At 44.4% G+C, this 23,506-nt stretch overlaps 1 protein-coding gene across 1 annotated transcript; it reads right to left on the bottom strand.

The window, feature by feature from the left end:
- Position 1: 1 nt before the first annotated feature.
- Trpv6 (transient receptor potential cation channel, subfamily V, member 6) lies at positions 2 to 15,663 on the bottom strand. The gene is made up of 15 exons (NM_053686.2): positions 15,252 to 15,663; positions 7,197 to 7,294; positions 6,929 to 7,051; positions 6,451 to 6,588; positions 6,065 to 6,163; positions 5,548 to 5,720; positions 4,957 to 5,103; positions 4,666 to 4,878; positions 4,307 to 4,393; positions 4,130 to 4,206; positions 3,620 to 3,785; positions 3,202 to 3,268; positions 2,225 to 2,493; positions 1,052 to 1,158; positions 2 to 735 (listed from the first exon to the last, which is right to left on the bottom strand). Exons 1-15 carry the CDS (start codon positions 15,377 to 15,379, stop codon positions 444 to 446), a joined length of 2,184 nt encoding a protein of 727 aa, NP_446138.2. The 5' UTR covers positions 15,380 to 15,663; the 3' UTR covers positions 2 to 443.
- Between the last annotated feature and the right edge of the window lie 7,843 nt (positions 15,664 to 23,506).

The raw sequence follows: 23,506 nt of genomic DNA on the forward strand, positions 1-23,506 counted from the left end.
GTGGGGATCAGGAAATGACTTTACTGGAAGGTGGCAAGGCTCAGCCTAGTTTCCCCACCCCTAGACTGGTGCCTGTATCTCTCCATCACACGCTTTCCCACAATCTGAGTGTTCTCCACCGGTCCTCTGAAGCACTCTGGGTAGAGTTCTGTGCCCTCCCACTTATTAGACCTGGGTGGAGACAGGTGCCTGTGACGGGAAGCCTGTCTTTAAAGTGCTCTGGTGTGCAGGGGAGCTTCCATAAGAGAACAAGGAATGCTTGGTTGAGGCAAGGACCACAGAATCTTCTTCTTTCTGCCCCAAGGTGGAGTTGTGGAGCTCTGAAGGATTTATTGTACATTCCTTAGCATGTTCCTCCCCCTTCTCCTTGGACTTGCAGGATGACTTCTAGTTTTGAACTGGTTTTCTTTCATTCTGTTTTGATGTTTGGTGAGAGCCAACATTTAGATCTGGTACTCCCAGCCCTCCCCATCTTCCAGGCCCCGGTTGATTATCCCTTGAAGGTCCTTCCTTAGGGCCCCTTGTCGAAGCCTTTCCCAATTGGTGCTGCTTCGGGAGGTACTTCGAGACACTGAGGGTGTAGGAAAGGACAGATAGGCACCAAAGGGTCGTGCCATCTCCAGTTTTTCTCCTGAGTCTTTTTCCAAGTCCTCAGAGTAGAGGTCATCTTGTTGCTGGAAGGCCTGTGCATAGCGGCGGATGCGTTGTCTGTTGAGATCTTGTCTATCTTCCACCCTAGAAAGAGTGGAAGGAGGGATTACTGAAAAGAAGATCCAAGTTCAACACTTGTCATCCAGCCCCACCAGTGTTGACGTTTTTGTGTAGCCAGTGTGGGGACACAGAACAGCAACCCCTCAGAGGCCAGGCCTCAGAGAGCTGCAGGCTCCGCTCTGATGAAGCTTAGGGGCCCAACCTCAAAATAGAATCTTGTCCTCAGTAGCCACACTTTAGACAATGAACATGAGGTCTAGGAAGCATGCAGACTTCCATAGATCATCTAGAAACAAGAAATCATCTAAAGTGACTGCTTAGGGAATACCACATCGCTTACCTCAAGAACCAGCGGTCCCCAAGACCATACTCTCGCCCACATATCCCAGATCGAGGCCACAGGCAGCGAGGCAGCTTCCGTTCTAGCATCACGGTAGTAGCCACAACCTTTATTTAGGTATAGAAAGGGAAGTCAGAGAGGAGGTCAGGTGCTGACTGAGGAGGTCAGGGAGAGGAGCAGGGGCCAGGCAGAGGGAAGACAATTTAGTAATAGAAAAACTCAGGTACTTGTGGCTTTCTAGAAATGGAAGCAAGCCCCCAAACCAAGATGGCAGTATGACCTTAATAGAGTCTCTTCTGTGGAAGAGAATAAATGGGACTTGGACCCCACAATTCTTTATCCTCTGACTTGAAAGCCATGATAAAGCCAGGTGAGGTACAGGTGGCATGTAAGGTTCTCAGGAGAGACCTTGATCCCAGGTACAGGCAAGAACATGGGAAGCAAAAAGGAGTTTCGCAGGTTTCAAATGTTTTGACCCTGCATGCATAAAGTGATCTGAAAATATCAACATCCCACTTGGAAACCTAATATGCACATATTTTAAAAGATTTCTTCCAGCAAACTCTTCTTAGCCAGCTTACGATTCTACTCAATTTCCACACATCACAGTTAAATGCTTTCCAGGGTTTTATAGTTTCATTTTTATTTTGCTCAAATTATTTTTGGTGAGATGAATTCTTTTCCAGGTATATTTTTAAATGGGGACTCGATTCATCTCATTGTCTTTTATGTATGCCCATCATAATGATCTGACTGAAGATAGCTTCTGCTGCTAAAGAGAGGGGTTTTTTTAATGTCATTATTTATAACACTTTCAATTTTTCTGGGTCAAATTTTGCAGGCTTCAGTATGTTGAAGAAGACTAGATAGTTCCATTCTTACTTAGGGACGAAATTGACCAAATATAGCTTTAGCCATTTGTTCATTTTATTTCTAGAAAAGACCGAAGATTTAATTGTTGAGAAAACTATACCAAATCCTTCCCAACGTTTCCAGAAGTGCTCTTTGTTGCTAATTAAATCCCCGTGGACATGTTTCATTATTTTGTAACTTATGCAAAAACCTATCTAACCACACATGGAGTACAAATGGCTCCTTTTATTCTAGCATGGCCAGTTTCTTGAGAGGGAAGGAGGTAGATGCAGTAACCCTCCTAACCACTAGAGGGCTCACCTGTGCTCTCCAGAGCTCATCCCGCTCATGGGCAACTCTCCAGTGAGTGTCACCCATCATGGCAATTAGGAGGTTGAGCATGAGCAGTGTGGCGATGATGGCAAAGGCAGCGTAGGTGATGCTGTACATGAAGGGCAGATCCACGTCATAGTTGGCAGGGCCATCGATGATGGTGAGGAAGAGTTCAAAGGTGCTGAACAGTGCCATGGGGTAGTCATAGAAATGGCCCAGCTCATCGGGGTCCTCTGTCTGGAAGATGATATAGAAGGCTGCTCCACCCAAGGGGTGAGAGTTACCATGGCAACTGTATCATGAAGAGCCCACCACTTGTCCATTTACATTCTATTCCTTTCATATTGTGGTTTCAACTCTAAATAATACATTTTAAATTCTTTGATTTTCCCAGATGACAATAAAATTACTTTATCCCCACCCTTTACTCTCCTCCTTCCAAACCCTCCCATATAGCCTTTCTTAACAAACTCATGGCCTCTTTTCATTAATTGTTGATATATTTCATATTTTTTTTCATAAATACATAAATATGGCTGGTTCAGTTTTACAATGTTACTTGTAGGTATGTTATCAGGGCTGACCCTTTGGTATAGGCTAACAAGTTGGTATACTCTTTCCTGGGGAAGAATATTTCTTCTCCCAGCATTCCTTAGTTGCCCATAGTGTGGTTCTTTGTGTAGGGTTGAGGCCCCTGCTCTTCCCCTCTCCACATTAGCAGGTTTATTGAAGTTGTTCCTGATCAGCACAAAACTGATAAATTTTAAATCATTACGCTCCACTATTTTCTACAAGACTCGTGTTCCTAATCTTCTGTCCCTGACACACCTGCCCTTCCCTTCTGAGCAGCATTCGTCCATCACTAGACATTTCCTGGCCTCCCTCCAAGTTCAGTGTGAAGATTTCCGTATCCTCTAAGCTCCTCGAAGCCCTTTCCTCCCACAGATTCCCTCCTGGTAACTTACCTGAAGCAAATCCCAAGATTACCACAGCCATCAGCCAGCAGAATCGCATCAAGTCACCAAAAATCATCTACAAAAAGGAGGAGGCAGAGGACATTCCCTTCAGGGCATTTACCTACCTGACACCAGCAATTCTTACCCCACACATTTGCTGGCTCCATATACCAGGATGGGTGGGCAAACTGAGCCTGCTGGCTAAGTCTGCCTGGCCCCGTCTTGGTGAGGTTCTTAAACTAAGGATGATTTAAAAGCTTGTAAGAGGATTTTAAACTTTTTCAAAGAAAGACACTAAGAAAAACATATAAAAAGAACTATGTTAGGGTCACAGGACCTGAAACATGTCCTGCCCAGCCCTCTGGAAAAGTCTTTGCTTGACCTTGGTCTGAGGCTTTTTATTAGGAAGCATGGGGGAGGAACTAACCTTCTGGATCATGATGGTGAAGGGACCCAGCATTTGGAATCCTCTGGCAAAGTACATGACATTGCACCAGCCCAACACCAGAGCAAACGACATGGGCACCACCTCTCCATCTGAGTTGGTGAGCCGCATCACCATGGTCACCAGCACCATGAAGGCATAAGTGACACTGGGGGGAAGGAAGGTAGGTGTAATGAGAAAGAGGTTGGGGATTTAGCTCAGTGGTAGAGCACTTGCCTAGCAAGCGCAAGGCTCTGGGTTCGGTCCCCAGCTCCGGAAAAAAAAAAAAAAAAAAAAAAAAAAAAAAAAAAGAGAGAGAGAGAGAGAGAGAAAGAAGCCAGACTCATCCTGGGAACCTAATAACAAGAGTGCAGCTAAAACCACTTATACTGTCAGACAGCCTTCTCACATTCACCACACTGGGGTTACACATCGCAGAGAGAACTCAGAGATGAGGGAAGGTGGGAAATGCTCTAATGAGATGAAGGCTGGAAATGAGATGGAGACACTCACATGATGACATGGAATGGCCCCCCAAGAATGGTCTGCCCAAAAAATCGAGTGACCCCCAACCTGAAGATGTCTGGAATCTGGAAAGAAGTCATAGAGATACAAAGGCACTTGTAGACCAGAATGCAGACTGGGCCCCTGGGGCAGATAGCCTCCACCAGGATTCTACCCACACCTCACCTCCACCAGCAGGATGATCACAGCCCCAACGATGCTCACCAGCTCCCCCACCAGCCGGAGATCATCCTTGGGGGTCACATAGGCCTCCTAGGGGGGAAATATTTGGTAAATCACCTGTATCTGTCTGTTTTCAAGGTCTTTGGCTGTTTCAGATTCTTTCTAGCCCATCAGATTCAGCTAGTCTCAAACTCTGCTCCCAGAGTAAGAATGTATGTGTGTCTCTGTGTGGGTGTGTGGACTCTTTGTCCTCTTAGGAGAGATCTAAGTGATAGGGAAATGCTGGTACGGAGTCAAGAAAGTGGGATAGCGCTATGAAAAGCAGATGCCTAGTATACTGTCTGTCACTACCAGGGTGTCACCTGAAGGAGCTTCTGCTGCAGGAGGGTATTGTCCCTGGGGTTGGTGCGGTTAGTGATCCTGGGCTTGAGTGGGCGGTAGACACAGCACATGGTAAAGCAGATGATGTAGAGCACGTAGATGGCACCCAGCACACAGAAGTAGGGCCGCCCATACCTCTTCCACTTGAGGCTCACCAGTTCCTTCACAGGTGTCTGGTCCAGGATCTGGCGAGCCTGCAACAGAAAGAATAGAAAAGTATCTCCACAACCCTATCACCCCTCACCAAGGCCTGTGCTCCCACTTCTTGGTACCTCCCGCTTCTTGGTGGTAACAATAAGTTCCAGTAGAGATTGATCATCCCCTGAGGAGTCAATCTCAGTGAGGTCATAAAGTGTGGAAGTCAATGGCCCATAAGTCCACTGGATGTGTTTCCGCTTCTGCATCAGGTGTTGGAACATCTGAAAGAGAGTTGAGGTGGTCAGGCCTCACAGCTGAATGGAATAGCACAGCCAAGAAGGAAAGGACTAGAGAAGATGTTGGCCTTCTCTTAAAGACCAGCCTTTGGAAGACCAAAGAACTCATGTCACACAGAATCCTAGATTTATCTTGCCCCAGGAGTCATTCCAGAGCCTGGAGGTAAGAGAGGATTTTCTCTGTTCTGGAAAGGACAAATTGGCTTGGGCATTCCAGAAAATCTCAGCATGACGTCTAGACAACACAAATTTTCAGTACTTTAGTTAGAGTAAATAGGCAGAAAAAAAATACCAGGAAACATGAAAGGCATAGGTTGAAACAGATCCTAGTTAAAGCTGAGAATGGGAACTAAGGTGTGTTCTCAGTTCTCTTCTGTCCCAGTCATGTAAAAAGAGGGGCATTAAAGACATCTTAGGATATGGTCTCACCACAATGTTGCCTTCCACCCCAGCCAACTTGAAAGGGGTGAGTCCTTGGTTATTGGGCACAAGTTCAAGGGACTTCAGGTGGTCTCCCCCATCATAGGACAGTAGCAGGTTGTACATCTGGCAGGCAAAGGTTTTGTTGGGCTGCAAGATGAGTATGTGTAGTACTGTATTTCCTGGGGAAGACAGAGGCTGCTATCAGGTTCCCTGATGACTCATTCTCCATCTGAGTATTTCTCTTCCCCCTGACATCACACACACTCGAGTGCACACACACACACACACACACACACACACACACACACACACACACACAGACAGAGAGAGAGAGAGAGAAAGAGAGAGAGAGAGAGAGACAGAGAGAGACAGAGAGAGACAGAGAGAGACAGAGAGAGAGAGAGAGAGAGAGACAGAGGGACAGAGACAGAGACAGAGACAGAGACACAGAGAGACAGAGACACACAGAGAGAGACAGACACACAGAGAGAATACAGCACTTTCTCCTCATCCCCGCTCTTACCCAAGGAGTCCTGGGCCCGAATGTCAGCCCCATGCTCGATGAGCAGTCTAACAATCTCCTCACTACCCACACAGGCAGCAAAGGACAAAGGATGTTCTCCTGTGGACACAAAGAAATCCATGGTAGGAGACAGCCAGTAGAGATGTGGGCCTCTAGGCCCACAATAGCCTTCTAGGCTCCCATATCTCAGCCTGTGGCTTGGGATCATTTGACTAACAAAAACCTCAGGAAAGAACAATACAGAGGGTTTTAAGGGAAACTGGTCTCTGACCTAAAGTTTTACAAACACTACACTCCCAGCCTCCCAGAAGATACAACCAAGCAAAAGGCCTTCCCTCCTCACCACTGCCCTGCTCTCCACCTCTGAGCCTGCTCCTGGCTCTTACCATAGTAAATGAGATTGTGAGGCCTGTAGTGGAAGACAGAGCCCGTAGCTCTGGCGGAGACACTGGCCCCTCGGGCAAGCAGAGCACGGACCAAGTTCACATTCTGGTTTATTACTGCAATGTGCAGTGCAGTCTGACCTGGCCAAGAGAGAATTATGAGTTGTATATCTGTTCCCAAGACTCTGAAGAAATCCCTTCCATGTGTTCCCATAGTTTCCTTGTGTCACCATCTGGGATGGATAAGAGAGACCCTGTGGGTTCCCAGGAGATCCTTTTTGTTCCCTCTATCCAATTCTTCTCCTTCTCTGGGCCTCTGAAAGGTTGGGGACCAGATATAATGACTTGTCATCAGGACTTAGCAAAAGGACAACTTGGTGACTTATAATAAAGATTAGGGATCTTCAGAAGACTTCTCAGGTTCCCCCAAATTATCGACTTGAAGTTGAATAACAGCTTACCATCCTTCCCCAGGCCTCACCTTCATATAGCTCTGAAGTCATGGGCTCAAAAACCAGTTCTGGGGCAGCCTCCATTAGCACCATGGCAGCCTCCAGGTTATCATAGAGGGCAGCTATGTGAAGTGCAGTTTCCCCCATGGCTCCTAGCATTAGAGAGGGGGAAAGAACATATAATGTCTTTAGGGCAGTCAATGGAGAAAAAACAGACTCTAGGTCTTGGACTCTCTTAAGGTAGTGTGTAGGATGGGGTACTAAACTACACACCAATGCTAGAACTCTACTGCATACCTTTCTGGTGCACCTCACATCCTTCAAACTTGAGCAGTTTGATCAGAGCCTGGACATTGTTTTCTTTGGCAGCTAGAAGAAGAGGCGACTCCCAGATCCTACCAGGAAAGAGGACAAGAAAGGTAATAACAGTGAACACACCCAGTTGCAGGCCATGTTATAAAGGCTTCACTCAGAGGTGTGTGTCTTAACAACAACAATGGAGTACCTAGGTTCCTGACCCAGGCAGGTGGGTCCATTACAGGGTAAGGGTCACCAACTATCTTCTCCCAATTATTCAGTTCACCTAAACTGACTTTGCCCATTTAGCTTGTGTAAGCGAGTTCCCTAATTAGTTTTCTATCCCATAGTACTAAATAAGAAAATACATGATATATTACTATATAATATATATTATAACACAACATATGATATATTATGTGTAATACATTTATTATATAGCAATGTATAGTTTATGTTATATAATTGTAAAGTATGCATATTTCATAAATATATAAATATATGTGTATGGATATATATATATATATATATATATATATATATATATGCACATGGAACCAAAAGAAAGGAGTTTTGTTCAGGTATACATTCACCCCATGACCTCATCATGCCTGGAATGATCTTATTCTCAACTCAGAAGTGCCCTAAGGTTGCCCTGCACGATAAGCACTGTTTTCTATGTACTAGAGGTATAAGGAGTCCTCCGTCATATTTGTGGAGGAAGTCCACATGCAGAGAGTGGTGGGTTTTCATCTGTTACAAGGTGCCTTGCTATTTGACCTTCAGTGTGGGACATTTCATTCCCTCCACTTTACCCTGTTCTCTGGCAGTATCCTTAGGACTCAATCTAAAAACAACAATGACTTTTGAGAAATCTTGGCTCCAGGCAGTGGTCATTCATATCTCCCACTCTCTCCTCTCACATCTTAATGTCTACAATTTTTCTTTTGTAAATCAGGAATTCTATGGGAGACCGCTATCTTATGCAAATTAATATGAGATTCCAACTTTCAGTTTACCCTTTGGCCTGAATATGTCCAGGTCTGCAGTTTAGGAAGAGTCCCAATGGATTCTTGGGATAATGAAAGTTCAGGAAATCTTTCTTAAGTCAAAAGTTATTGAGTGTGGTTCATGCATGTGAAATTGTTGAAGTAATAAATCCAAGGAAACCCAGCCTCTAAAGAGCACACTTTAAACCTGAGGCAGTCAAGTCCTTTGTCATTCTCAGACCCTGTCTATAGGGTCTTAGGTGCTACTACAGCTCTACCATTTGTACCTGTGAAGATATAAATGGTGACCAACAATGGCAGATGAGGGGGATTCTAAAGAATCTGTTTTAGAGAACTCTTGTCATGAATTTCATGTGGATGTGAATGTTCTCATTTTCCCCTTCCATTCCTTCCTGAGTGCATCCAATAATGAATTCAGATCCTCCCTCAACTCCCAGCCCCCGAGATTTCCTTACTTATTCTCTTACTTTTATGTGTTTGAGGCAAAAAAGTATGTCCTTTGGCTCTGCAAATCACCTCTGTCATCTTACCCCAAGTAAAACACGTGGCTCCGATTTTACTGATTTTTTTTTTCAGCTTGGAGCAATTTAATCTTTCCATGAGGGTAAAAGCAATTATTATATTTATCCATAGATAGCCGATTACACGGCATACAAAAGGATCTGTAAAAGAGCTCACATCCTAAAGTGTTGGCAGTAGCAAGAATCTTACTGTAAACTTGGGGGCAGAAAAGTAATAAGGAGTAGAAAGTGACTTTTATTTCCTCCATCCATAGGCCCAGGGGCAACAACCCGTTCCAGTCAATCATTTTAGATTCTGTCTCCATATAGTTCTTTCTCTTTTGTTGCTACTAAAGCTCATTAATCCACATCTTTATTCTCTGGAGCAGGACTAACAAGACATTCAGTTGGTTTTCCTGTGCCCTACTTACCCCTAGTCCATCTTTTTTTCTGCTGTCAGGATAGTCTTTCTAAATGGTGGTGCAGTCACAGCTCACAAAAAGCCGACAGGTCTTTCAATGCCCAAGGATAAGGAACACAGAGGCCCTTCACGGTCTTTGTGCAACTATTTTTCCATTCTGTGATCCTCCCCCTCACTCCTTACACCTGGCATTTCAATCTCACCACAGGCCTCAGCCCCACAGAGCACACCGTTCTCGCTGGGCCTGTGCCCACAAGACTGCTTCTTCCTGAATCCACTCCCCTAACCCAGTGATTGTCCATTGTGCATTCTGCACTCCTGTGCCCAGCAAAATCACCTAGGGTGCTGTGGATGCTCACTATGATCCTTGTCAAATGGATGAATCAGCGGTCGTGCCAAGGTGGCTTTACTCCCCCTCCTTGTTGACTTTATCTACCACCCTCTAAGTCAACCTTAAATAAACATAGAATCTAAATGTGAAACAGGGTTTGACTTGGAAACACTTGGAAGTTTTCTATACTCTTCACCATTAACCATGACTCCAGCCATTCTTGAAAAGCTCTCTTACATACCTATTTTAGAGTCAGCACAAGGCTTCATCCAACACACACACACACACACACACACACACACACACACACACACACACACACACACATACACACACACACTCGCGCACAGCACCACCACCATACCCCTCAAACATTTTTACTCTTTCCAATGGTTTCATTTTTGCTGTAACATATTAATCTTTGTGTTGTAAATAAAATGTTTCTTCCTCTACACTTGGAAATCACAGAGTTTCCTTTTGTTCATGACACATCTCCGAAGCTGGCAACTGTCCCCACATGTCCCTATGTAATCCTTCCTTTTGTCTGTTGCTATTCTAGTAGTCCTGGGAAAGACCAAAGCCTGCTACATACACTGAGAAGAATTATATGATGCTTATTTAAGATTGAACCTTAGTTATATAACTATTTCAGTATCACTTTATGTGTATTCTTTGAAAATATAATGCATTTACCCAGTGCATTTTGACCATACCCATTCACTACTACCTCCCTCCGATTCTATAAATATATCCTATGAAATATTTTGCGATATCTCTATAGTAACAACTTATCCATTCTTCATCAGAAAATCAAACAGAAAGAAGTGCTCCGTACCTTATCTGGCAACGTAGTCAAACCACACCCAAGTAAAGAAGCAGCTTATAATCCAGCCCAATTGGTTTATAAGAAATGGTTGCAAACTCCAGAATTCAGGAAAATGAAGGCGGAATGGTCAGGGAGCACATCCCAGACTATTACTTGTAGTAACTACATAGGACCACAAGGTGATAGCAGAGAAAGCCCTAAATTCCTAAGGTAGTTTTGCCTCACAATTTCTGGGCTCCAAAAAGAGGTTCAGGGTATACCAAAGAATGCTATAGATCCTCTAACAGCAACCTAACATAGGAGGTTAGAGGACAATTAAGGGGCAGGGAATAAGAGGAAGACACAATGCTGAACATGCCACACAGGACCATCTACAAAGAATTATTCTGCCTAAAGTGATAACTGTGCCAGGATAGAGAAACTCTGATGTACAGATACAATTATTCATAACTTATTAAGATAAAAATTCTTTATATGAAGAGCAATTAAACTTCCATGGATATTTCCTAGTAACATACAAAATATTTTTAATAATTAAAATAAGTAAGAAAAAACAAAACTGTGGAATCATGTAAACTGTAGTGACAGAGTAACAAAGAGAAATGGAAGCTATTAAAAACATGAAGGATATTTCAAGATTCTTCAACATTTTGTTTTACTTGGCAATTGAGTATAAAATTGAACAGTTCAGTTCTGTGATGGCTTGGGGAAAACTCAGTTAATGGAGTTCTTGACACAAAATCTAGCATATTGTTTTTGTTGGGGACATAAGTTAGTATTCTCTTGTTCAAACCCAGCACTGTGCTTCCAAAATAAGAGTCATTGGCTTCTCTATGACTTCGGCTTCCCAGACCTTCTGCTTCTGGTTTTTATGAACATATAAGTCTATGTGTGCCATGTATATGAGTCATGTTCTGTTGTTTATTCTGGGAAACAAGGAAGGATCCACTGAGTTTTAAGAAATGTTCAAATCAGAAGAGCACCAATTTTCAGAAATGCAATCTAATCTGTTCAAGTAACAGATGGAGCCTCAGGGTGAGTGCTCTGAAGTGCTTCGTCCAAGCAGGTCAGACTCTGAGCTGAGACGAGAGTACCTTGTTAGCCATTTCTCTGTCCTTCTTCTTTGTGTTAATTAGGTCCAGAAGTGGGGGTCTCTGAGGATATACATGAGTTTCTCTACAAATACCATTAGAGATGACTGTAGGCACCAGTAGATGGTGAGGGATAATACTATGTGATTGCCAGGAACATGCATTTTTTTAGTTCTGACTAGATTTATTTCCGTTGGGAGGAGATCACTCATAGCCCCACTGATTGCCATCATCCTCAGTAGCTGCCTTTTAAATAATATATATTTTTTTGCCATGATCCCATTTGTTCAATTTGCCTTTCAGTTTCCAAAGCAACATCACTTAATGCCGTATTTGCTTTCTATAGCCATACAACACCAGCTGAGTAATTCTCTCATTTGTTTTTAATGAAAAGGAAACTGAGGCAGCAAGGTTAAATAGTTGCCAGAAGATCTCACAGGGTTAAAAAGCAGACCTGATTACCAAGAACATAGCTCTAGGCACTTTCCACTAAACGATGTGGTTCTTCTAGTTTTTATGGCTCTTCCTGATTTTTCTTGGGAGGTGGGGGTCAGGCCCAGAGCAATGACCACAGATGAGAAAGATCAGTCATGTGTGGTAACATGGCATACACTGGGCACTCATGAGCCGCCTCCCTCCAGCTGAGATAAGATGAGGAAGTCAAAATCTGGAGAACATGGCTCTTTCAAGATTTGGAACCAAGCTGTTTCTTACCTGCCAAAACTCCTTTTCTTGGGCAAGTGAACATGTACCTGTGTGTGTGTTTATCAAGGCAAGAACTACAGAAAAATGTCAGAGCTTAGCCTGCACAGACACTTCACCTCATATATATTATTTATACAGGTATCTATGTAACCCAACTCAAACATCCAGCACGACTCCCTGTCCTCCCAGGAACTGAAAATGCCAGCACAGTAGAGGTGGGAAGTCAGGTTGGGCAGCCTCCGTGAAGTTCTCAGCACACCCCACACTAGCAGAAATCAGATACCAGATAGAACAATTTCTTTCTGTACTCCCTCAACACTTGTTCAAACCTTTGCGTGACCTTCACCCTTTTAACATATGTATGGTTATTCTTCCAGAATCTGTAGGATGGACAGTGTTCTAGAAGATCCCACTCTGTACCAAACTTCATACAAACTCAAGTCCCCTCCATACAGTGATATAATATCTGCATATAGTTTATATATTCATAGTGCACTTTTAAGATTATGACTATACTCTGTGGCCCAGGCTTGTGTATGTACTCCGTGGTAAACTTGTGGCAACACTCCTGCTTCAGTCTCCCAAGTCCTTGGGTTACAAGTAAAAGCCGTAATATTCATCTTATGTATTAACTTTTGTATTTTAGGAGACAAATTTTCACTGTGTTATCTAGGATTATGAGTCCCGTTTCAGTATTCCAAGTACTGAGTATACAGGTATGCATCACTTCTCTAACTTCCACCTGTGTACTTTAAATGATCTCTAGGTAACCAATAATGCCTAATGGGATATAAATGCTCTATAAATGGCTATTGTACAATATTGTTTAGGAATGATGACAGAGAAAAATACCTGATAAGTATTGATGTAACTACCGTGAACCTGTTTACATAGCACATATAAGCAACAAAATAACTTTGTTGTCTTAGTATTTCCTCTCTGAGCTTGATTTAATCTGAAGATATGTAGGGACAGCATGCACTTTGGTACACGTTGCTCATCAGAACACAAGTTCCTTGAGAAACAAAAACTATGATAATTTCCCAGAAACCTAATGGAGTATGAGTTATGCTCAATCGATGTTTAATGCATTGGATATACAGAAATGAGACTTCAGGCCAGAAAAAAATAGTTTAGAAGAAACGAGAAAGAGTTGAGAATTCAGTTAACATGAGTTTAAACTGGGGAGCTGCGTGATTAAGACCCAAGAAAAGTATATCACACAGAAAAAGGCTGACTTCCCTCTGCTCATCTTACAGGGTTCTTAAAAAGCTTTGCCTTCTGGTGAGACCATTCACAGTGAAATCCTACCAGGTCCGATTCCTAGAATTCCATTTTGGGCTTCCTCTCTTGAGCTCTAACTTGCCTTTACGGGGATAACAGAATCTCCTTCCCTCCAAAGCCTGACTTCATATCAGATAAACCAGTGATGGTACTCATTATAGACGACGAGATTCTTTCACAGTTCACAGTGCTAATTGAAGTGCTCACCCCAGCTTGTCTTAATTGCTGTCATGTCTTCCTTGTGTATAGCTGACCTCTCAGGCCAAGAAACTCCTAGGAAATTTCAGTTCCTTCTGGGAAGGACCATCCAAAGAAGGCCACTACCATGGACACCAATTTTCTGGGAAGAAGAGGGTTAAGGAACTCTGGAACCAGATGTGGTGATCTGAAAAATGGGGAGGAGAATCCTCTTACTGGTTGCAATAGACCTTCCTAGCCTAACACTGCAGACAACGAGGCCCATCAGAAGGTAGGAAGAAATGGATGCAGATTAGATGAGGGCAAGTAACATATGCTTAGCCAGACTGCCTGCTCGGACCCAACTCCTTTACTTTGCTCTTCCTGTATATGAGATGTAGGAACCTCACCTGCCTCTTTCAAAGCCCATGACCTTTCTGCAGTCTGCCTGATGCCCTCAGCAACAGGGTCCTGAGAGTGGGAAGAGAAGAAGTGAAACCAATGAGGAATTATTCTCTAACAACAATGCCATTCTATTGTCCTCAGATGTCATCAGCCAGACATGTGCCCTACCCCCCACTTTCCCAGGCCTGGGGGGAGAGAGGTGGGTGGCTGCTGTGAGAGACAGGAAAGCTGCAGCTCCAAGAAGGTGCATATCCCACCACGGAATGTTAATCAAAAGAATAGGAAATCCCAGGTAGCCTTGAGGCCAGGCTAAGACAAGCCCTGCATTCAAAGATGGAGGAAAACCTGAAGACAAGAACTTCAGCCTTTCCTCTGTGAATATACATACATGCTACCTGTCACAGAATTGCCTTGGAGGGAGGCCACAAAAGCAGGACTTCCTTTAAACATGTCACCAAATGGGTGAGGGAACCCCACTGGCAATGTCAGAGAGAAGACTACTCACAGGTTCCGCCCAAGATCCAGTGGATCACCCATTTTCCTGCTATCAGAGCCAACTCTAAGATACCATGAATCAGAAACAGGTATCCAGTGAATAGAGGGAAGTCTATTTTTAACAGATAGAATCAAAATATGAGATTTTCTAAGGGCTTAAACTCCAGACTCTCTCAGACCCCCTAGCCTATGCTTACTATGAAAGAGACCATAGTGAACATCTATGGCATTGAGTCCGGGAGTCCATACCAACCCATGAATAGAGAGGAAGGCACTCCAGGCTGCAACTCAGTGTTGCTGGGTCTTTAAACTCCTCCAAGTAACGGAGACAAATGCACAGGAATGATATGTATTTTCACATTTTTTGCCATATTTTTTATTGTTTTATTTGTTCGATCACGATCACACACATTCATTTCTACATGCATGCTTATGTATAAAGTGTATTTCTGTCATAGTTTGTTGTGGGGGCATGGAGTAAGATACATCAGACATTACGCTGCCACCACCGTCACCTGTTGGGTAGAGGCTTCAAAAAGGGCAGTGAGGTTCCTGACTCCTGGGGATGGACTCACAAGAAACCTGCAGAAATGAATGGGACCTTAAAAGAAACTAACAACTGTGCCCAGGCAACCTCCCACCTGACATCCTGGCCAGCTAGCCTCATGGGCCAAGACTCAGGAGAAGGTGCTAACAAGGGGCACAGACTGTCCAGACAGGGTGCAAAGAGAATACTCAAGCTGGGAGGAGGTGGGGGGTATGCCCTGCTGCTGCAGAAGTAGAAGACACAGAAGCAGATGGCAAACTTACCTCTTCTGCTGCAGCAGGTTCTGCTCATCTCGGCTCTGAGCCCAGGACTCTCGTCTGTGGAACCATCTGCAGAACTTGTTCCATAGGCAGAGTATTAACCCCTTCTCCTTGGGCAGTGACCACCCCATGGGGTGGAAGGCTGAGTCCTTGGGGGGCTGAGGCTGATGCCAGACCCCACCTGGGCTCGACCCTGGGGCCACATTGGCATCCCCAAGAGCCGGCCTACCCTCTCTCTGTAGAGGTCCCGTCTCCTGTGTTCTGCCTCCTACTTCACCTGTGGAGCTGGTGAGGCTTCCCGTGGCTGCTCTTAGGAGTCCGAAGAGGGCTCCTGCTTTGTTCCACTTGGCAGAGCTGGAAATCTGCTGGGCTTGTATATCGGAGCTCCTGTTGGGAGTGAGCAGGAGCTGTGTGGGCACTCCCTCCCTCCTCCCAAATTACCTGAGATTTAAAGAGACAGAACCCAAAGTCCTGCCTACCAAGGCCATGCGTCAGCTGCAACTCTCTCCACCCTGGAACTCTTCCCCTGTTCTTAGGTCTTCAAAGAGATTAAAGAGCTGGTTCCTGGACTTTGGGATATCTAGTGACCTTTTCTAGGAAGGCCTGGACAAGTCAGTCTCACTTGAAAGACTCTTGGCACTGAGGAGAAGGAAAGCAAGAAAGGGCCTTTTGCAGGATGGAGGGGCTTCTGTCTGTTTTTACTGAAGTTCTGAGGATTTAAGTTCTCTCAGGGTTAAATGTCCCACCTGGCCCTGAGTACGCGTATAAATAGCAAAGATTCTGAGTTCTCACCAACTTTGAGTTGGCACTGGTTTCTGTAAAGAACCAGACAGTACACGTAAGCATTATAAGCCTAGTATAGTCTCTGAGAAACACTTTTTGTCTTTGGCTTGGGTTGTCTCCATTACCACCACTTAAAGATGTAATATATCCATCCCCAGGCTGGTGAGTCAGGGTATAAAATCTAGTGGTGGAAGACCCAGCTTCTAGTGGTAGGTGGGTTACGTAGTAAGACACAGGTTGGTCCCAATCCCAGCCCTGTACACACAGAGGCAGAAAATGGGAAGTTAGAGGGCAGCCTGTGCTACACAGTGAGACTTTGTCTGGAAATCAAAGCTACAAGAATGCCTAGAAAAAATGTATTTTTCAACAAATATAAATATTTTAGATGCTCTAGAGTATTTTATCTAGCAACTCTTCCATAAAGACATTGGGTCACTGCCACTGGCACCGTGTGCTACAATTGAGTGTGTCTACACAAACTCACAGAGAGCCTAGAAGGCAGTTATTATTCATATTTTGCCCATGGAGATAACAGAGGTTCCAAGTGCTAAAGTGAATCCCCAAGGTCACAGAAGTGACAGGGAAGCCCAAGCTCACCCAGTACTGGGCAATGTACTCACTCTAATTGGCAAAGAGATTGCTGCAGAGTTAAGACTTCCACAGACATAGTCACAGGTACCTTGGGCAGCAGCAGCAGCATTGGACTGCAACAGAGGCCTACCTGCAGATAAATCTGGCTTATTTCCCCTTTGTGGAAGAAGCCAGAGAAGCTCTGCCTTATTCAAAATTCTGCTGCCTTCCAGGGGCTCAGTGATCTGGGATGGCAGTTGGCTGTCAGAAGTCACAAGTGTCTGTATGTCATTCTCCAGGTTCAGTGTGTGTGTGTGTGTGTGTGTGTGTGTGTGTGTGTGTGTTGTATTATGGTTAATGTCTTATGTGTAAGCGCTATGTTTGCATGTGTGTGTAGTATGCCTGTGCTCTGGGTGCTGTATTATGTATGCACCATGTGTTTGACATATGGCATGTACATTATATATGTGCCTTTGATATGTCTGTGGTGCTTTTTGTGTGCAAGCTTTGAGTTGACTCTGATACTGTATGAGATGTATAGGGGTCTTGCATATGTGTATGTGGGATATGTATTATATACATTGTATTTGTTGGCATTGTATGTATTGCATGTTTAATGAATGATATATACATGAAATATGTGCTTTCCATGGAACGTGCATGGGGCAGGGAGTACATGTGTCTGTTTTATGATTCATATGCATGTAAAAATGGTATGTGGTATGCATCTAGTATCTAGGTGTAGTATTGTTGCTGTAGTATGTGTTTTCTCGGTGGGGTGGGCCATATGTGTTGTGTGTGGGTAAGTTTGTATGTCCGCACTCAAGCATGTGTGGGGAGAGGTTCTTGGAAACAAAACTGAGGTGTTTCTGTGGGTGGGGTATGGAATGGCCACCTTCAAATGGAAAGCTGCTTGTGTTTTCCTGCTCTTGGGCCTAAGGCCAGGCCATACAGCCCTGAGCAAACAATGCACTTCGATTAGCTGCCTTCCACACCCACCTAAGGGTCAGTGAGTTTGAGCTGGGTGGGGGGAAGGCTAGAATCCAAACCTTGAACCCAGGACCTTTGTGCCCATTAAGCCAAGTGTTAGTCTGACGCTGACCAACTCCACCTTCTCTGTCCTCTCCAGCTCCAGGAAAGGACCCCAGTTTAGTCACTAGTCGGAGAGAGGATAACACAGCCAGGCTTGTATCATGCTGTGGAGTGAGATAATAGAAAGTTAGAAGGAAGAAATAATTTTCTACTGTTTTTTCCCTTTCCTCTTGGCTTCCTTCTCTCGGCCTCGTTGTGGAACGCATAGTGCTACAGATGGAACATGGATAATAGTATCAAAACGCATAGAGGTTCAGTTGGGGTGGCTTGGCACTCACCAATTTGGACATCAACATTCTATCTCTTTGTACCCCACATCATGTTCTTAGGACAGGGTGAGGCTGTAGACTTAAGTCTTTATCCAAGGTCTGATAATGGCATCCCCATCATGCACTCCAGTCCTGCAATTGACAGGTATGTCCCCTTATACCTCCTGCTGGTTCTGAGGGGACAGGAAGCAGGCTGAAGATCATATAGCTTTGTCTTCATGCCACCACTGAGAGAAGAGTTGTTTTGGCAGCCTAGAGCCAAGGGTTCTCATGTTGCATACTGTCTGTGTTGGAGTGAGGGATGATCACAGGCTGTCACAGGGATTGGCCTCAAGTTGAGAGACTTCTCATCTCACTATTTCTAAATCTATTTTCCTGATGACAACCCTGAGGAGACCTGTGACATGGGATCTGCAATTTAGCTTCCTTTATGATGGTCAGCAGACAATGAGTCTAGAACAGGCCAAGGGGCTGCACAGGAATACTTCATTCTGTTTCTTCTTGCTTTGGGCTTAATCTCCCATTATAAGCTGAGGCAATGGGAGGGGGACATCAAAATATTAGTGGCCCCCTCTAGGGGTCATATGCAGTGGGGCTTGAGATGTTGATGAGATTACATGGGTCTATCTGGACTTATGTCTGAGAATGGGCCTGAGATGCCAGTTTCTGCATTTGGCACAGTTGCTGAACCTGGGTACCAGGCATACTGAAGTACTTTGTTTTCCTGTAGGACCTGATGCATACATCTTCCAATGCTTAGCAACTTCTGAACCTCTAGTCCCTAAGTGACAATAGTCTCCCCTGCCAACATCTTCAAGGGGCAAAATCAACTTTCATTGAGAGCCGCTGATAGAGTATAGTGTGTGTGTGTGTGTGTGTGTGTGTGTGTGTGTGTGTGTGTGTGTGTGTGTGTGTGTTTTATACTTGGATAGTGAATAGGCCAAAATTGCTTTGTATATTTAATATGATATATATGTAGTGTACAATGTGTGCTATGTGTTATGTGTATATGTGTTATGTATGTCATAGTGTATGAAGTAAACCTGTAAGTTGAATGAAGTATATATGTCGGTGGTACATAGTATGTTTGGGATGTGGTATGGGCAGTATGCAGAATATGTACTACATATATGTAGTATATACATATGTATGTGGTACAGTTGGCATACATATATTACTTTTACTGTTGTGTGATGAGTGGTTTGTATGCAAGTGTGCCTTATATGCATATACGCATATGTGCTGCTTGTTGAATATGTATGTGTTGTGTTGTTATATGCATATGTAGCAGATAGCTTGTTCATATATGTGAGTTGCACATTTATGGTGTGTGGGCACGTGTATCCATGTCTAAAGCTCTTTGTAGTCACTGTGGAGCTCTGGATTTCTGGGTTCATTATCCTTTCCAGCTCTTCCTCTCTTGTTCTAGTGACTCTTTCTGCCCATGCTTCTTATTCTGGTCCCTCCAGGAAAATGTCTGTAGGTGGTTTGGTCAGCAGAAGATTTGCTGGCAGGCAGTGGGGTCTTCAGGGATGAAGCTAGGGCAGGCCAGGGAGGACAGAGAGATCAAAACCAGTGCTCGCTGAGAGTGGAGTTTGTTCCAGTCACTGGGTTCAAAAGCCTTGAGTGCCAACTCATAAAGCCAGTGGACGAGCTGGACAGGTTAGCAGGTAAACGGGCACATACCACAGACACACACACACACACACACACACAGCACCACCCAGGGGCTGCCATATCTGATTGGGAGGCTGGCAGACTGGGCTCTCGTGCTAGCTCTGTTGCATCTGTGAATGAAAGACAGTTTGTGCCGAAACCCTTCAAGGTCCTTTTCAACTCAAACATCCTGTGATTCTGAAGAAATAGGAGTCAGGTGCAGATTCATGTGTACATAAAGACACTTCAGTTTTCACAGGTCAGGAGGTCTAATTTCTTGCAGAACTTTTGTATACCTTTCCCCCAAATGTGCCTTTGTTCCCCTTCTCTTCCTCCTGTCAACTGCTGTTGTAGCTCCATTAATTTGCCCCATAGTAATTAATGCTGTGATCATTTCCTGCTGCCTCCTGCGCAGGCCCCACTGAGCTTTACAACATGAGAAGCACTCTGGAGTTTCCCACTCTCTGTTTCTTTTGAAAGTTCTAGAGAAGGGACTAAATAGGATGGCTGAAAGGCCAAGGTGCTAACCACTGGCCCCTAGGGAGGCCAAGGCCATGCTGAGCAGTACCAGGAAGCCGTTTCTATTTTCTGAGATGCATGTGTGCACATTTTTGACAGTAATTAATGCATATTTCATTTGAAAATGTATCACTGTGTTGGAGCAATGTTTTTTGTTGTGGGTTGGTTTTGTTTTGTTTTGTTCTTCAGTTTTTCAGGTTTTTTGTTTGTTTGTTGTTTTGTTTTTTTGGCATGGGGCACTGTGTAAGTGTGAGCATTTCTGTTTTCTGGTGTCCTATGACTAGTTTGTGCATTTTAAAATCTACACTGCCCTCTGCTTTGCAGGCTTCACCTAGGTCATATATGGGTATATGGATGGGAGCATCTACCCTCCTATTGTCCTCTTTCCTCCACTTACTTCCTTGATCTAACTCTGCCACCTTCCTAGACACATTACTAGTGGGAGACTGTTTGGCTCCACCCTGATGAGACTGGGTGCATTCATTCTGAGTTCCACCTTGGGAATGCTCATACTGATGGTGGCACCTGCCTAACCCAGTCAATGAGTCAGGCACTTGTTCCTCAGTACCCAACTCAGAAGATATCTGGGGAGGGTCTGACCTTTGTGGCTTTATTTATTTATTTATTTATTTATTTATTTATTTTTTTGAGGAACTTGGTGATAGCTATCATGGTTTTGTGAGAAAACTTTAGAGGAAGCTCGCATGAATCCTAGGGACCCTTCAACCTCTGACATCACTCACTCAGCACCAGGTTAGATGTCACTTAGGCCCCAGCAGGGGCCCCCTGGAGATATGATGTGTAAAACAAGGTATCAAAGTCCACAGCCTGCCCCTGGGTGAGCCGCAGTCCTACAGGCCTTGTTTTCCCCAGACCTGTTTTTGTTCTGTTGCTTCCTTCTTCAGTTCTCTTCCCCACCAGCCAGGCGGTCATCTTCCTCCCAAAGCAGGACCTCAATCTTCTTCATCTCACTCACTGTTCCTGCATCTTCTTGTCTGCAGAACCAAGGAGGAGGAAGACTGAAGAAGTACACACAGTACTCCAAGCCAATGAACTTTGGCATGCCATGCAGAGTTTGCTAAGGTGGGTTGACTTCCTAGAAGAGAAAAGCAGAGAGAGCAATTTATTTTCTATTTTTTATTTTCAGTCGTGCAGCTGTATTCCAGCTTCGATGCTGTCAGAAACCTGACCTTGACTAGTCACTGATCATTAGAGTTCCTGATTTGTAAAACTAAAAACTCAGTGTCTTAAGGACCCTTGTTCCCCATTCCTTTCTCAGTCATTTCAGGCCACTCCCCTCAACTTCCCTGAGCTGGAATGAAGGCATTTTCACCTGGAGGAGCTTCTTAGAAATGGTTCTTACCTTCTCTGGTCAAGTCAACACTTCCATACGTAAATAACACCTGCAAGTGCTCCACTAGGAGACAAAAGAGAAAGCAACAGGTAAATTAGGGCAAACAAGCTTCTGATCACCTTCTAGCTCTGGGTAGAGAAATGGTGATGATTTCCAATCTTGGCTGTTTCTAGAATTCATAAAGCAAAACAGGAAGGAAAGTGGGTGTGTAGCACCTCTGGTCAAACAAGAGTAAGCAGGCTTACTATTCCAGGGTAACATCTCTGAATTCTAGGTTCACATCCACCATCTGTTTCTATTCTTCATGAATTATCTGTTTATTCAGCCAAAGATTTGGAGAGGTGGATGAGCTACTGAGAGACTAGAAGAAATAGTATTGTTTAGGGCTCAGGCGATGGTCCTGAATTTCATTGTGGTTGTTCGAACTCCCCTTTGGAAAGAGTATTATTTGATTCTAGCAAGAGCCTTTCAGAAGCACATTTTATCACTGATCTTTCCCCCGGATTTGTTCCCACCTGCACTTATTCTTTTTCTCTCTCCACCCCAAGAAACTCAGTGAAAGGGCAGCCGGTGATAAGAACTCTTTCAAATTTTATTTATTCAACACAAGCACTCACTGAAACACCCCATCACCTCCGTCATAAAACTAAGACTTGTTAAAGAGTGAGGATGATTGTTTAATGTGTATAGACATGAGTAAAACTGTGGGCAGAAGTGACTTCTCAGTGATACAGATCTAAGTGGTCTGAGCTAAACACATGGAGGGATGGGGAACAGACATCACAGAGTGAGAGGAAATGTGCTAGGGACTGGAGGCCTACCTGAGGTTGGGGGAAGATTCTAACCCTGGAATCAAGATACAAGTCCTCATTTCTCACATGTGGGGGATTACGGCTTAACCTGTGATATAAGGGGACCTGGGGTCCACTGGCAGGATGTTCCACGTCACAAAGGAGCACCAAGATTGGGCATAAGGGCCTGGAGAGATTCTGTGGTAGATACCTGAGCAGGGTGTGGTGGGAGACTGAGAGGAAATTGAAGAGGCAGCAGCCAAGGGGGCCAAGAAAAGGCGACCCAGCTAGGGACAAGGCAGGGACTGAAGCCAAACATCACATTCTCTAGGTCACTGTTGGGCAATTCTGGGTCTACCTAGGCAGAGAATGTGAGGTCCCTCATCAGTCACTAAAATAACAGGAAATAGAGAGAAGGTGGGGTGTAGGGGGGGAGATTTTAGTTATTCTGCAACTCCTGACCATCTGTCCCCTTCCTGCCACTTGGCACAATTCCAGGACAAGGAACAAGGGACTGTCCCATATGTAGATCTCCATATACACTCAGATGGGGATGTCTGAACATATCACCTGTGCTTATTCAGCATAGGTGTACTAGAATATGCATGAAGCTCTGGGGAATAGGAACAGAGTATGTGGTGAATGGATGTGAGCTGAATGAAGGATCTAATTGCCTTTTCATAGAGTTCTACTCATACAGAGCCTCATGCTGTCACTGGGAGACAATTCCCACAGATGTCTCTCATTTGCCTTCCTTCTCTTCCTTCCCTTCTTCTGTCTCCAAGGTGCCACAAGGTCCAGGAATCATTTTGTTGTCTAGACTGAGCCATAAGTCCTTGCACACAGATCAGAGTGTACAAGGGAACCACCCTAACATAGGACTACCAGTGAGAGTTAATATTGAAATCACCACTCTTTGAGTTTGTGACCAAGACCATCTGTCCATTGTGGAGAGGGTTCTACTAAAGCATATTGAGAGGACACAAGTAGCCCTGAGCTTGGCATCACTTCAAAGTGTCACTGGGTTTCAGAATTTGTCAAGAAGGTACTGTTGGGTGGGTTAGTTGTCCACCTGTCCATATAGGCAAGTCAGGTAAGTCTTTCCAGGAGTCCATAAGCCCTGGATTATCTTCCTGCTCTGAACTACTCGGGCCTATGACCTCAACTGGACAGCTTGAGAATTAACTTCCTTGTCTGTAAAGTGGAACATTCATCCTGCCCTGT

This window comes from Rattus norvegicus, chromosome 4 (genome assembly GCF_036323735.1).
Source record: "Rattus norvegicus strain BN/NHsdMcwi chromosome 4, GRCr8, whole genome shotgun sequence".
Taxonomy (NCBI): domain Eukaryota; kingdom Metazoa; phylum Chordata; class Mammalia; order Rodentia; family Muridae; genus Rattus; species Rattus norvegicus.